The sequence below is a fragment of the Hydractinia symbiolongicarpus genome, chromosome 9 (genome assembly GCF_029227915.1).
Source record: "Hydractinia symbiolongicarpus strain clone_291-10 chromosome 9, HSymV2.1, whole genome shotgun sequence".
In the NCBI taxonomy this organism is placed as follows: domain Eukaryota; kingdom Metazoa; phylum Cnidaria; class Hydrozoa; order Anthoathecata; family Hydractiniidae; genus Hydractinia; species Hydractinia symbiolongicarpus.
In genome coordinates, this window is record NC_079883.1 from 5,115,221 (window position 1) to 5,131,508 (window position 16,288).

At 34.5% G+C, this 16,288-nt stretch overlaps 2 protein-coding genes across 3 annotated transcripts; both read right to left on the reverse strand.

Annotated features, from left to right (window-relative positions):
• Positions 1-961: 961 nt before the first annotated feature.
• Positions 962-4,626, reverse strand: LOC130657675 (regulator of chromosome condensation-like). The gene is made up of 4 exons (XM_057460683.1): positions 4,467-4,626; positions 4,000-4,193; positions 3,334-3,522; positions 962-2,020 (listed from the first exon to the last, which is right to left on the reverse strand). The coding sequence occupies exons 1-4, from the start codon at positions 4,552-4,554 to the stop codon at positions 1,148-1,150; spliced, it is 1,344 nt and encodes a 447-aa protein (XP_057316666.1). The 5' UTR covers positions 4,555-4,626; the 3' UTR covers positions 962-1,147.
• Positions 4,627-7,385: 2,759 nt separating this feature from the next.
• LOC130657679 (uncharacterized) lies at positions 7,386-15,913 on the reverse strand. Of its 2 annotated transcripts, XM_057460689.1 has the most exons (4): positions 14,839-15,905; positions 8,867-8,969; positions 8,658-8,791; positions 7,386-8,259 (listed from the first exon to the last, which is right to left on the reverse strand). In XM_057460689.1, exons 2-4 carry the CDS (start codon positions 8,934-8,936, stop codon positions 7,699-7,701), a joined length of 765 nt encoding a protein of 254 aa, XP_057316672.1. In that variant the 5' UTR covers positions 8,937-8,969; positions 14,839-15,905; the 3' UTR covers positions 7,386-7,698. The 2 variants fall into 2 exon arrangements, with proteins under 2 accessions (XP_057316672.1, XP_057316671.1); XM_057460688.1 differs by having other exon boundaries at positions 8,658-8,969; positions 14,839-15,913.
• Positions 15,914-16,288: the final 375 nt, after the last annotated feature.

Here is a 16,288-nt window from a genome sequence, read left to right on the forward strand (position 1 = left end):
AGTTTTTCTCCGCTAAAAAATATATATTATAGCACAAACACAAATCTGAATCCATCTTGCAACGTTCACCTAACGAAAGACATCTTTGAGAAATTTATTTTTGCGATCAAGAGACCCAAAATTTTTATGGAATAAATTTTGCGATCAAAAGGATTTTTACCCAAAACATAGAACATATTATATTATTTTTGCCACTGGTAGCTGGTTGAGAAATTGCATCGCAATTAATTTTTCAATGGAAATCTTCCCTAAGAGAGTGAGAGTAAGGAAAATTATTTCTGCATAACCAAACCAAAACCAATTGTCAAGTACAATACATTATTTCACGATCGTCATGTTATTACTCATTGTGTTTACGACTAAATCTTTTTTGCGATGGTTTTGTGGAACTTATTTTTGCGATTTCCTTAAAATATTTTGCGGAACTTCCTTTTGCAACTTTCGCAAATTTTATTCCATCAGGGTAATGGTCCTGATTTTGTTGGTGTCTAACTGCATACATCACAATGCTGTAGTAATACAAACATTACTGAAAGTTAATCTGATAACACTCCAAGAACATTTTCAGCCTGCAACAACCTCGTTCCAAGGCTTTCTTTTTCTGTTTCTAATACCAGACAGTGAGAAAGAAAAAAGAAAAAATATTTATAAATTTAAAATTTCAAAACAATTCGGAAAAAACTTTTTGACAACCTTACTTAAAAGAAAAATTCACAGGAAGACCGAACTCTTACGAAAAATACAATACGGTATTTTTTTAGAAATAAAGTTTACATAATTTAAAAATTAACCCCATAAACTTTGTGCGAATTATCAGTTGGAAAACTTCTTTCGCGAAAGCTTCTCTCGCGAATTTTTTTCCCATTACAATACTTGTTTTTGCTACCGTAATTTGTAAGTAAAGAATACTTATGCTAGGAGCAGCCACCACTCCTTTAACACAAAAAGCAAAACACTATCATAAAAGAAGGATGAATGTAAATTCCACAAAATTTGTACAACATTAAATACACTGGCTAGGTTAAAAAAACACTCCCAATATTCAGGTTATGGAAAATTTAGCAGGGTGTTTTTACGTTACTCGATCTTTACATCGTAGGAAAATTAGCTCAAGACACGTCACTTAAAGGACAATAAAATTTAAACGTTATGATTCGTGGCCATCGCTTATCGTTGTTCGATCTCGGACAAGTAGTGTGGTATGTTGACCTCCAGCAGCTACACACAAAACCTCGTGTTCATCCGGGTTCACGTTTTTTGATTTTATCTGAGTTGGGACAAATATGTCTTCCTCTTCACCAACGCCTAATTGTAAACTAGTGCCTAGTCCCCAAGAATAAACGTGTCCTTTTTCTGTGATAGCAAAACTTACTGCCTCGCCGCATGCGACAGAAACAACATTTTCATTAGCTAATGAAACGACTTTCTTAGGTACGGGCGTTTCTTTTGCGTCCTCTCCTAAACCAAGTCTGCCGTATTCTGCACGACCAAAGGTATAAACTGTCCCCTTGCCATCGACCAAGATAGAATGATGCTGCCCACCATGAATAGCTAGGTATGAACTGGCTTCTGCTCTAATTTCACTTAACGGTTTGATGATCTCAGGATTAAAATAGTTATCAGTAGTACCGGAACCTAACTGTCCATAATTATTTAACCCCCATGCGTACACATCCCGCGTGTCACGACAGGTGGCAAAAGTTGAAAAACTACCAGCAAATATGTCTGAAAACTTAACTTTTTTCCGGAATCGAACTATTTTTGGTTCGAGTATAAACTCAAGACCACGCCGTCCTCCACGATGACCAAAACACTCTTTTATTCGCCCTAATTGCCCTTGCTCCCCAGCACCGTTGGTGTATATGTTTCCACTGCTCGTTAGGATAACTGTGTGATCGTTCCCTGAAACTATTTTCACAGCTGGATCAACATTGTCGACATCATCTTTGGGATAGATCTTTCGCATTTCGTTTTTCTTACCCAACGAAGCAGCAGTCAAACCTATCTGACCACTCGCATCCTGTGAAAAACAATATGTATTGTAACTAATTCTTGACACAAAAATCTGCAAAATAGACGCTTACTTTTCTACACAACAGCACATGGAACATACATGTGCTAGCGCAAACTTCACCTAAATTCGAATCAGCTTTGATGCAAACGAGCGGACAAGCTTAAGAGTATCCAGGGATTGTCTAACTAAAAATTCCGCGCAACTTAGATCATTTTATGAGTCACTTCAACTCAAAACAATATGGCAAAAAATGCTCAAATTAGTTAGGCACTAATAGGAACATTGTCGCAAAATAGAAAAATTTCTATTCTTTTTAACCTTCGTAATAAGTTTACCGTGACATGTTAAATTAATTCAGCACTCGTAAAAAAATTTTCCGCACGAAATTAAACAACTATTTGTCCACCATTTTAGATAGTTCGCGAAAATGTTTTTTTTCTCACAAACTTCGAAACTTTTAAACGTCTTGAATCGCGAAAGTTTATTCCACTAAAATATATTCCGTTTCACGCAGGTAAATAATTCCGAGATATTCCCGGAAGTGGATATTATGTTTAAAAAAAAAATTAACTAAAATTAAGCTAATTTTGCTCATCTGCGAAATCCACTGTGCGAAAATGCAAATATTGAATCTGGAGGCAACTTGTACTGTCGCTAACACATTTACCATACATGGTTATTAAAATAGAATTAAGTGTAGATAGGTTGTAAAGCATAACATAGCATGATTTTTTTTAAAAAAAAGTTAAAACAAATCAAGATATTTTGTTTTCAGCCTCAGTTGCTAAGCGTGATTCGAATTTTACAACACACGTTTTTTTTTACAAGAAAACCGTTTTTTGGCCTGAGCCTCAATTTTCTTAGCAAAATGCCTGAAAATAGGCTGAGATTTTTCTAATTTTTTTCCCGTTTTTCCCCCCTCTCTCTTGGATCTTGACCCGTGCAGGCTGGAGATTTTCTAAAAAATTTCTTAAAATTTGGAAGCTTTTGAGGCTCATTTTCCTTTAAATATTTTTCTTAAAAAAAACTCCGTGTATTTTTCTAGCTTCATAGTGGTTATCGATCGTAGTTTAATGTTATTTATTTATTATAAAAAAGACTTTTCATTCTTTTTAAAGTACTGTTGCTTGTTAGATTATCCATATTTAAGCTTTGTTTGTTTTTATTCTAAATTCCCAGCCTGGCCAGTTGCTAACCAGTTGTTTTTGACCCAAATCTTAGGCTCAGCCTTAGAAACTCAATTGGTTATAAAAATTGCGAACCAATTTTGTATTTTGTAAAAAATACTTATAACTAAGTAAAAAACAAAACTTCCTTACCCTGTATGCTCCCCAAGCATATACTTCGCCCTTATTGCTAAGAACTGCTGTATGACTGTCACCTGCGGATGCCAACACAACTTCAACATTTTCTGGTAATGAAACTTTTCTTGGTAAATATTCCTCACCATCATCACCAGTAGTCAGTCTACCCAGGGCTCCATCATCATTACAACCCCATGTGTATACCTGTGTCGTAAAATTACAAGAAATCAATAATGTTGCAACAACTACTATATACACAACCTCAGGTGTGGTAATGAGGATTTTATTTTATGATTCACCATTTCCTTTTAACTAGTGAAAGCATGTTATAAATATCACAAATCTGAACTTGACGTGAGGCGCTTGATAAATAAAATTGATTTCTTTTGTACATTTTTTAAATTTTTTTCATTGCGTATTCCTTTGGAGACATAAGGTGTATTGTCATTATCTACAGAATAATTTTTTCATGTGCTGGTGGATGTAATTGTACAAGGAAACATATATATTTTAAGCACCTAAAATTTCTATTGCCTTTACAAATTTTAAATCAATGCTAAGTTTGAGAAAAAATTATAATTTGAAGGCTGTAGGTATAAATTATAATAGTAAAGTTATGTCTTTGTACGTGGATTGAATACAGGGGGTTTGCACTGAAAGCTTGTGAAAAAAATCTCTTACTTCACCGTTCCTGGTGACAGCCACAGAATGCATTCCGCCACAAGTCACTTGTACAAAATTTACACCATCAACTTCTTTTATAGGTGCAGGCCTTTTACGTTCCATAACATCTTCAGACAGTCCTAACTGGCCCACGTCGCCCTGACCAATAGTCAAAATGCGTCCAGATTTTGTTGGAGAAATGACAACATCATCTAAAACATAAGAATTAGTGCAAAACAATGTAACTATGTTTTCAATTAGAAATGTTAAATACTTGACAACTTTCATTTGTCATTTAGCAAGGTGGCACACTTTTAGTGGTTTGACTCTTTTAGACTTTCATTTGTCATTTAGCAAGGTGGCACACTTTTAGTGGTTTGACTCTTTTAGACTTGTTTATTTGAATCCTCAAACAAACCCAGTCAAAACCAAGCTTGTAATGACAAACACTAGGTCAGCCTTTGTTTACCAACATAACAGAATACCTTTTTTTGCAGTTTTTTTCTGAACATCTTTACCTTCTTCTTTCAGTTTTCTTTTACGACCAGCATAATTCTTTTTGGCAGAAGGCATAATATAATAAGTAACAATTTATCTAAAATGAAGAAAATCAATCCTGTACCTTCTTTATTACATTGAAAAGCAATGTTTTGCATTGAGGTTGCATAAAAAGCAACTTAAGCTACAAAAAAATCAATTTCTTTATAGTCAAGCTTAAATGTTGAATATGGTTTCTAGCATAGACAATCCAAATTACACAATTTAACTTTTCATCCCATCCTTATCTGCTTACTAGCAACACTGTGCTGTTATGACACAATATTCTTGGCCTTGTGTCTAGTTAGTCTCACTGATCTGGAGTAATATACCCTGTGAACTGTTTTTAGGCGGAACCACAAAGGCTGTGTTCTAGAGTGCTTAAATGAGAACTAACGAAAAAAATACATATATGCTTAAAAATTTTTACATATCACAAAAACATAAAAATGGCATAAAATTTTTTAACAGATCTTGAATACAAATAGTTTTTTATAAATACTGTTCCAGATAATTACTATGTGTTAATTACAATAATTTTATAAAATTGCAATGTAAAAGGTGAGAACAATAATGTGAGAAAGAGAAAGAATACAGAGGGAAAAATGTGAGAATAAGGGGAAAAATAAACAAAGAAAGTGCCAAGTGAGTAATTTGACTGTGATCAGGCTTTTCCCATTGGATATGTAGGATATTATTGATTCTTAAAATACTTTTGTTTTTAGCATTATCTATTATTTTAAACAATGAGAATGAAGGTCTGCAACGACTGTATTTACTTGAATGAGTGCCCTGATTTACTAAGTCTTAAAATTAAATAAGCGCTTACAAGTTAAGATTTAGTGCTCAAGCTACAAAATACACGTGTTAAGTTGCTTTTGTTTTACATGGTGCATTAGATCATCTAGCTATACATGGTATAGTTAGATCTTTCGTTTATAGGTATGTATCTCTTTGTTGTTCATAAAACCATGTTCATATAAATATTTATTTTCCTTTCGCTATGAGATATAATAATATATGAAAAAAATCTGTTTTTTTGTTTGTCGATTTGATGTTAACTTAACAGTGGCACCTTGAGTTTAAATTATGGTCCCCCAAATCCCAGTAACACAGAGGGAAACAAGCCTAAATGAAACACTAAATATTGCCCATATTTAAGACATCTCCAAATAAAGTCTCTGTCTTTGGGAAAATGCTCCGTATTGCATACAAGATCAGAGTATTAAGTTTATTGGATGGCAGTGGCAGAGAGTGGTGAGACGGACCAACCAGAACAGAGAAAAAAAAATATTTGTAATGTATGTAGCTAGCTATAGCTGTTAGCCATATAGCTACCTTCCTTTAGATTAAGAAGAACAAGAAATAATTAGTTAGAAAAACACATGAAGCATGGTACATCCTTTTTCCTGTAAAATCTTTTCCTGACTTTCCTGCCCTGCTGGGTGGAGAACTAAATTATATGTTTAGCTAGCATATACCTAGCTATAGCTAGCTAGTTAGCTACAAAAAATTGTTTCCGTGACATTTCCTAACTTTTCTTCTCTCGTCAAGCTTTTTCCATAACCTTCCAGACTTTTTAATTCCGTAATTACAGATAGAAAGCGCTTAAAAACGGTTCAATTTTTGCTTTCCTGTTAGCTAGCTAGATAACACTAGTTAAAAATCAGCCCACCAAATCAATCACGTTGTAAAATGTTCCCGCTGGAGGCTGGGAATGTGCCGCCATTTTGTGTTATTGTTTTATTTACTTATCAGAAATAAAGCCAAGCCGTAAAACGAATGACCAGGCCCCAGTCCCTCGTTCCCAGGGATATTTTCTGTTTTGAAGAATAAGAAAAAACGAAACACCCGTGCAGTCCCTAAGAAGGATGAGGCCGAACATTTCCCCTTTCCCATAAACTATAATTTTATTCTAACATTTACAGTCAAAGAGATTTTGGTGAAGGCACGCTAGAGCGAATTAAATTCAATTTATTTAACAATTATCATATGAAAAGTAAGCAATGAAATTCTTAAAATTGCACAAACTTCATGCTTAAATCATTTGACTCGCTGGATTTTCCAGATTTCGACATGCTGGCCTAAGACAACCCCCCTCAGCTTTTTGTCCACCGGCGCTCCACCTACTGATACGTTCTACTGGCCTCGTCTCCAAAGCAATATTACGCCTATGATATTCTGGCGGGGGAGGCTTGCGTCACAATATAGAGGCGTAGAAGAGCACTGGGGACGAGGTTAGGCCCAGGAAATCTTATATCTTTTCTCACATCTTATTTCACAAGGGACACGCTTTGCTTTCGCGATATTTCATCCAATAATTACCTTAAATATACTGGACGAGTGTGTATTCTACCAACACTAAAGGTGAATTTCCATAGAGCAGCGTTTTGCGCCGCTGCAATTAAATCGCCCGGGCGATTTGCTTGTGCATGCGAAATAGACAAAAAACGCCGCTGGCTCAGAGATTTTTGTTAATTCAACTTTTAAGCGATAGTCAATCAGATCACTTAAAAATAAAATGATTGCATCATTTTTGTTGTTGTTGGTTTGCAGCTAAATTTATATTATTATTAGGAATCATACCGACATAGGAAGGATCGTATGACGCCGACGCCACTTTGATTTTCTTAAATGCTCAAAAAACAAGAAGTTTGTTGCGCATGTCCTGCTGCGGAAGAAGTAGTCCGCCTTGACACTTTCAGCCCCGTACAGATCCCGGCTTTAAAAGTTGTCCCTTGTCAGCCAGCTAAAGGATTTGTCTTTTTATTTCCTTTTAGTTCTAAGTCTGCTGTAAACATTGACAAGTTATGATTATGTGAATCTAATAGGGTGTGGTAAACAGAAAAAAATTCACGATATAATCTAATTTCGCGAAATTTGCGAAAAATTCTGCTTGCGAAAAATTCTAACATTTAAATTAGTAAGGTTGTGATTAACAAACAAAACGATACAACCTTTTATGAATACACTGTACTATTTGCGATAAAAAAGGCCCTGAAATATCAGTGTTTTAAAGCTGCATACTGGAACCAAAGTTTCAATCTCATCATTCTATGAAAGCATTGACATTTTGGAGAAGATGGATTGTTTAAACGTAGAAACACTTGAGAGCTGTATGTGTAAGGCCTTGTCCATCTAATTTTGCCGTTTGCAACTAAAACCCAAAATATGTTAGATTCAAGGGAAATTTCGCGATGACAAGAAATTCTGTAGTTCTTCTTCAAAATCACTTTCTCCATGTTTTTCCTCGTCTTGTTGTTTAGATACACTTCGCGCTGTAGAAATTAATTTCAGTAAAGTGTTCGTTATTTTCTCTTTTTTCATTTTTTCCGAATCATCTGAGAATCTTTTCGAAACTGTATTTTTAATATTTTTCTTTTGAATAAAATATATCGGGTTTATTATATCATCAATTTCACTTTTGTTTTGATTTTTAGTGTTTGATTCTCTCCCCTCTCTATGTTTGCTCCTCTTTAAAAGTTCTTTAATCACCTCAATTAAATCTTTCTTTCTCTTTCTAATTGCGTTCGGCGATTTCTTCATGTAGCCAAAGTCACGAGAATCGCTGTTAGTTTGCTCGACCGTTTTTTCGTTCATTGCGTTATGAAAGATATCGGTATTTTTCCTATCGCTTCTTTTGCCATTGTAAACAACTTTCTGTGCGGCTCTTTGATGGAGAGTGTTCGAAAGTCGACCTTCTTCAGCACGTTTTTCTGTTTCACTGTTTGACACAGCAAGCTAAAAAGATATAGGCGCAAATTATTTTCTAATTCATTGCATTCATCGAAAATAACTTGATTTATTAGCACTATATAACCTTCGAAGTAATCAGACTAGATAGTATGTGCAGCCGGAATACGATAAAATTTACATGACAATATAGTTGTAAACAAAATATATGTAATTATTTTATGGGAAGACTCTCGCGGAAGGAGAGTGGATGGGTCTGCAAAACCAACTAACGATGCGTGATATTTTCCGGCTTATTCCGCCCTCTTATTTTTTTGGTCACGTGACAAAGCAAAGTGTACTTTAACTGTATCTTGATATACCCGGTCATATGCCTTTAATAAATTCATTCAATCAATTAATAAAACCGAGTTAACCCGGGGTTCACTAAAATCAACAAAACCTACCTCTTTTAAACGTTTTATATTTTTATTAATTTGTCGTGTGTCATAGCCAACTTGTGAATCGACTTCAAATTCTGCGATTAAATCATCTAACACGCGTTCAAGCTTGTGAACATCCAAAGGCTTGGCCTCACACACTGTAAAAATAATGGTAACATGTAATAACCAGAGATACGTAGCCAGTTTGGCAAAGAAAAACAAGGAAGACTTACCGCTTATGAAAGCGATCAATGACAGAGCCAAAAATAATTTAAACATGTTTTTAAAGCAACCCTTTATCATGAAACCAACCCTTGACGATGATGCTTGGGATATCTAACATAGAAAAGAGAAAATTACATATTGGATGACGTAAAAACATACGTAATTTGCTATACATTAAACTATATGAAATGGAACTAATAACAACATCACACTTTAGTGTAACCTAATATTCGCACCATAATTACCAGGGCGTTGCTGCTAATTTTTTATTTCATGTAACAGTTGCACGTTCACACGAACGTTGCAAATAAAATTGTTACACAAATAATATCCCCAAAAATAGGAAATTATTTTATATTGAATTTGTTTTTCCTTGAGTGACAAGTTAAAAAAACCATATCGTACAAAATTAAGTCGTGCATGAATTTTATGTTCATCTGTGTGACCACGTATCTCGTAAATATCTACTTTTAGGTTTCTGGGCTATAGTTTGGCCGGATAGATAACGTGTAACTTATCATCCCAAGCTTTGTCAGCCTATCAGATCGACGAATAAATTGATTGTTAAACCAAATACTTGTCAGGTGGAAATTTAAATAAACACTAAAAGACGCTCTCACAAAATATAAATAAAATTGATTATGTTATAATTAGTTTAATAAAAACATAAAAATTATTTATGATGGGAGGGAACAGTTTTTAGCCAAACTACGTCGTTCTGTGAATAGAGAACAACATACAGACTCCAGGCTTTTAATATTTTAATATATTAAAATATATATTGATATTTGTTACTTGTAACGTGATTAATATCAGACCATATGAACAAACCGGCCTTGTGAGTAAACCACTTGTCCTACGCATTTCACGCCAGATGTCCCACGCATTACACACCAATTGTCCCAACCATTCCACGCCAGTTGTCCCGCGTGTTCAAGACCAGTTTCCCCACGTGTTGCAAGTCAGTTGTCCTGCCGGCAGTTGAGGCGGGCATCATTGGAAAAAATATGAAACCATGTTCAGTTATGTTTTTTTTATCAATATTTGTAAACATTTCAGTTTTTGCGTTGGTCGGGAAGGTCTTGCTAGGTTTACAAACGGAAATAAGTAGCGTAATCCTTGTAATTGATCGGCCCTTGTAGTAAGCCTGTGGTTTCAGACGGTCAAAAAAATACTGTCACACAGCTCCTTATAATATTCTGCTAGTTTAAAAGCGGAAATTGAGATAATAAAATTTGAATCGGGAATGTGAAATACGGCACAGCTTTTGTAGTTAGTGAAAGATAGGAATTCAAAACAAAGCGTAAAATTTCATACACCATGGTTGGGAGAAAAAGAAAATTCTAAATTAAAATCCTCAAACCAATCACTGCACCCATTATATATCCACAATGGTATAAAAGATACATCAGAAAATTTAAAAGGTACATTATCAACAAATCAGAAAACTTAGTCAATATAGGTATAATTTACTATCTACCTCTGTGTGAAGAAGGCTAAAGAAAATATGGAAATAATGAAGTAGATCTTTTATCTTAGTAATTGTGTATCTCCGATAAAATTAATTCCTGAAAAAAATTTAAAACAAACCTTTCGTTGGTACCAAACCAGAAAACTGAAGTAGTGAAAGAAGTTGAAAAATATATAATCGTCGGCATTTCAAACAAGATTATGGAATTCAAGTCATTAAAATATTTTTAGAATGTACCCCGTTCCGCAAAAAATTATATTGCATAGTGTGAACTAAGCTTTATGAGTCACAATAAGTTAATTACATTGCAGCGCGTTGTTTTCTCATTCTCTTTTGTTTACAAAAATTCTCTTTACACTTTGCTGCGGTTGTGACTTGAATGTAATTTTTACATTTATCATTTATATAATCCAACCATGTCCCCAGGTCTATTTGTTGTTTAACGGTACTGCGCTTTCTAACAACCCGTTTCAGGTAAAACAGACTGGGTCGAGCTTGCTATGTAATCAAATGTTGTACAAAAAGCTTCGTAACTATTTACGTTTTTTTGAGACGCAACGTTACGCTACGTCATAAACACGGCTGCCATTTTGTTTTTAAAAATCTATTTTATTTTTAACTATATTTTTAGAACTGCCCACAATGTTCAGAGTGAAACTACAGAAAGAATATGTTTTACAACGTTGATATTCTTAAATGTGTTCCCACACGACACTCCCAAACAACAATTAAAGAGTGCGAGCAGTACGTCCCACACGCTTCTTAAAGATACATCTTCTTGATTAGGTAAATTAATTTTAGTCTCAATTATGTATTCTTTATACAGGTTGGTATCAAAGCCGCCATTGCTTACTTGATGGTAAAAGACAAGAACCCATGCGAACTAGGTTAAGACGGCTATACTATTTGTCTTCTGATGAGAATGGCTGAACACAAAGCCGTATATACTAAGGCTAATATTAGCTTTAACTCGTATTTGTTCATTCCGCTTGACACACGTTATTTCTGTATCAAAATCAGGCTGGAGATGCTTTTTTTTTGGATAAAATTGTTCTTATTAAGTTCTGAAGAGTCTTTAAAAAGCCATAACGCTTTATATTTAGACGGAACCTGAACCAGATCCTGCCCCCGTCTAATCAAGTGGGAAATTTGATTGGCACAATAAAATCGAGTGATTTTTTCACAAGTTATTGAATATAAACTAAAAGCGCGGCAAATAATTATTAGAATAGTAGCAGTTTTGTGTAAAAAAAAACTACAAGCTCTTATATTTTTTAATTTATTGTTTATTTATTGTTAAAAGAAAAAAAAGGCTGAATCCAATCTACCATAAATTCTGTTGTAAAAAATGTTCAAGCATAAAGAAGAATCTTTGTTTTCAAGGAAACTTGTATGTTTTTCGCTTCGCCTAAATGTTCGAGCTGTTAAAACAGTAAGAAGCACATTTAACGAATTTAGATTTCGTCTTTTACACAATTACACTCTTCCTCTCAGCTTTTGTTTCTTCTGTCCTCATTAATGTTGCTTCTGGGTCTTTAAAAGAGTTTTTTTGCAATTTGCACAACGTAAGGTGGCATATTTTAAAGAAAAAAAGCTTCTCACATTGTAAATGAAAATAATTTCACAATCCAAGTTTTAGCTACAAACTTTATGACATTAAACTTACCAGATTGCTGTCGTATCTGTGAAGTTGAAACCGTGTAGTGATTGTATCAAAGACTATTGTATTGGTTCTGTTAAATTAACAAAAGAATGGTTGGTTTGAATTTTAATCCACAAAACACTTCGTCAGCCTTTATAAAATCGGGTTTTCTATAGTTGGAATTAGCTTTGACAATTTAGATAGTTAACCAATAATCAATATATTAAATTTACTTTGGAGATTTCAGAAGAAGATAAACTACTTTAGAAATCTCGTATTTTTGTCTTAACAGAATACTGATTACTATATACAGTATTATTTCATAAAGTAACCGACCAACTTCAATCCCAGGCTTTTTTTCTCTTTTTTGATATAAGGGACAGCGAGAGAGAAATATTTATTTCCGGGTTGTCACTATAACAAAAAGAGAAAAAAATAAGCCCTGGGATCAAGGTTGGTAACTAACTAACAAGGATTAGCGATTGCTCATTCGTTGAATATAAGAAGATTTGCCACTACTAAGTGACTCAAAACAAACAAAAAGGTGGAGGAGGGATGCATTATTATAAAGGAGGAAAGAGGGAGTGGTTGATAATTTTATTAGAAGGAAATGACTGAGAGAGTGGGATAGCAAGTGGGGGAATCCAATCCCACTAAATCGAACAAAAACGGTAATAATAGCAGAAAATATAATTGGGCTCAATTAAATTTAGTTTTAAATGTTATTTTAAGAGTAAACAAGAAAACCGTCCAGTTTGATCACACATTCGTATTGTACACATACTTTTTACCTAAATATTGTATTGATTATGTTTATATATCTCGTATCTATGGCAACGTTCTTGTTTATACAGACCTGCGCGTAGTCTTGTGGTTATGGAGTTCGCTTCGCAATTGCAAGATCCGTGGCTCGGTCCACAGTGCAGGCATGTTTAGCAAGTGCCTTTACCACAGCTAGGACTCAACCCATGCCATGTGAGGGAAATTGGGTAGGTATTACCAGTGTATACTTAATGTATACGTTTCGAACACAGCACCCACATTGATAACAGTGTTTCAAACACTGAAGTGGCTATATCCTGTATAAATATTCGGAATAATAATAATAGTTGTATAATTTTTATTTTACTTGAAAATGGGTGTATGACACCCGAAACGTCGTAAAATGTTGTTTTAATTTGTACACATACACATGGATGTCCAAGTTTTATCATAAAATATTGTCAATCGAATTTCTAATGTCTCATGTAAAAAGAACTGAAGCGGTTTAAACATTGACACAACACTATGTTGATAAATAATTAAAATGTATTTATTAAAATATAAGATATACAATGATAAAATTCGGTATAAAATATTAGACCACAAACTTGGAGAAAGAGATGATGACAAATTGAATCATATTAAAAGTTATGACTATTTTTCGATAACTGAAATATGGCTGGAGAGCACACAACGCGAGTCAATTTCGAACATTATAACATTGTCAACATACAGTAAATAAAACAATCATTTCAAGACAATGAACACCCTCATTTGATGCGAGATTTCTCGAAATTCCAATAAAATTTATATCTACTGGTTTCATTATTTTGAGTATGCTGTATAAAGCTACACGATATTAAGGAAGCAACAAAAAAGCCGCTACACGCAAAAAACAATACATAAACAAAAACTTTTGGTCAATATAGCGCGTTATTTCTGGTGGTTTTGATTTTGATACTATTCGCGCCCCTTTTAACTTTTCGTTACCACCATGACAGACCGCAGCCCATACCAAATCACACATTTCTACGAATGTGTGAAATTACTTCATGACGTCAACATAAATTCATTTTTTATCGTGGCTAACTTAATAAACTATTTTGAAATCAAAATAGCATACTACACCTTATCATGTGTTGTCCACAGTCACTCTATATGAGGATTACTTTATTACTAATGTTAACACATGTCATCCGCTGTAATTCTATATAAGGAACACCTAACTACTGATCTTATCAGTATGAATGCTTTCCATTAATAACAAAAGTTGGTAAGGGGTGGACATGTCACTGTACACATTGTGTAACATTTCCACGAGTCATGTTGTTATGCATAACTTATTTGATTAATGAGTTTTGCATCTTAAAGAAGAATCAAAACATGTTTTCATGTTTACCAGTTTTCTTTCTTCGGCCTCCCCTGAAGCCTTTCTTTTTCCACAGAGCTGGAGTATTAAGAGACAGGCTGCAAAAGGTAAAGGTTGAGAGATTCAATTATTATTGAGACAAATCTCACGTGTCGACGATGAGAAGAATAATTAAAACAGATGATTAAATTGTTACAACGCCGTACATTTTAATTTTCCGTTTTTATGCTAAAAGTACAATTTTTACACTCCCCCGCTTTTATGTTTGAAGTTCCTTGACACTGTTTTACTTAGACATTGGATGGATTCTAAACGGCTATAACTCATCAGTAATCACGGTAATTTTGGCGCGGTTGGGACTAGCAAAAGAGATTGTTTACTGTCTGGTAAAGTGTTCGATCTAAGCATGGTGATGAGTTCCATTTACGGCTGAGTAAATCTAGATGGTGTAGATCTAAATGGCAAATAGTGGCAAATCGCTCCTTTCTGTTTAGCATCCAATATATAATGTCTTAGGTTGCTGTGCAAATAAATAAATAAATAAATAAAAGGACTATCATAAAATAAGCTCAAAGAGCTCTGGGGGTAAGTTTGCATAAATGTCCAGTGCCATATATTGATACCCTGATCCCGATATGAAGCTGATGTATAGAGTTAGGGTTAAGGGAAGCAACATGTTTGTTTATTTTCCTCGTTTACCCCAAATATAAATATGAAATTAATATTAACGGTTTACCGAGAGCAGGATATGTCAGTCGAACTTCTTGCAACCTACAGCCGATTCTGCAATGTCAGTGTTCTTTGCAATTCATCCGATTTTTGGATAAGCGAGTTTTTGATACATAAGAAATACGCAGAAATATTGATGAAATACTCATGAAAAACTTAACAATGAGTAAACCATTTAATGTTATTGCCACAAACAAAAAAATTAAAAAAGTCTCCAAACATAGCACATTTCATCTTCGTGTCGACATATAGCAATAACAGAAACCTATTGCAAGATAATTAACTGTAATTATTGCTAAATCGGCTGATTGAAATTTGTGGTCGAAAATGACAGTTTTAAAAGAATTTAATATATTCATTAATAGATGGTCATAATCATGTCATTGAAGAAAAATGCGCAGTGGCAGACCTTTTGTTCAATAAATTTTCTTACATCGTTTAAACGTTTAAAAACTAAATTTGTAATTATTAATCGATTGGAGTTATAATTTGGGGGAAACACTCGGGATAGAGCGTCCATATTTGTTGTTTACAATAAAACCCACGTACAGTTTCATTTGTTAGATAGATAGATAGATAGATGTGCATATTTTACATGGCTAGCCTCACAAATATCGAGGGATATACCCTGTCTATTATTTCCAGGAGGGGCCATGGCGTAGATGGAGAGTCCTAGAGTATTTAATGCTCATTTTGAGCTACGCAGACCCAATTAGAGCCCGCGCTCTACTAGACAACTCCCGGCAACATCCAACGGCCCACACAGTGTGCAATCTTCCCAATTTCCCTCACATGGCTTGGGTTAACCCGGGGCTATGGTAACATTCACTCGCCCATGTTGAATCGCCGTCAAGAGGAATCGAACCCCGGTCTCCCGCACAGAGTACGAGAGCTATAACCACTAATCTACGGCGCCACGGCGCCACATTTTTGTTTTTTATTTGAGCACCGCTCAAAATAAGAGTCCCCATTTATATACGTAACCTTCCAAATTCCCTAACGTCCCAGTCATTTTTGTCTTGCATTGCGTGTATCATAAGAAAAATGAATTTATATACAGTCATATATCAATTTAAATGTTAAAATTCTACTTCGTAGGCTCCCTGTTAAGTCTATTACATTTCTTTTTTTTTGTCGTTTCGTCTTGTGCAACTCAGATCTAACAATAAAGCTTGCCGATAATAAATTTTTTCCACAATGTCAGCTGCTGCTTCGGGAAATGGAATTGTCAAGTTCGAGGACCTTTTTTGTGACATATATGACATTTTTTGTCACAATACGGAAATTTTTAAACGTCAACACTTTTAGATTTTTGACACTGTCTTTTTTAAAAAATTCCAATGCCTTTAGTTCAAAAATTGTTATCCACTCCAGTTTTTCGTCATCTAAAAATTCGTCTGACCGAAAAGAAATTGGGCCGACGAATGTGACCCAGTTTCAAGATTACGTTATTGATT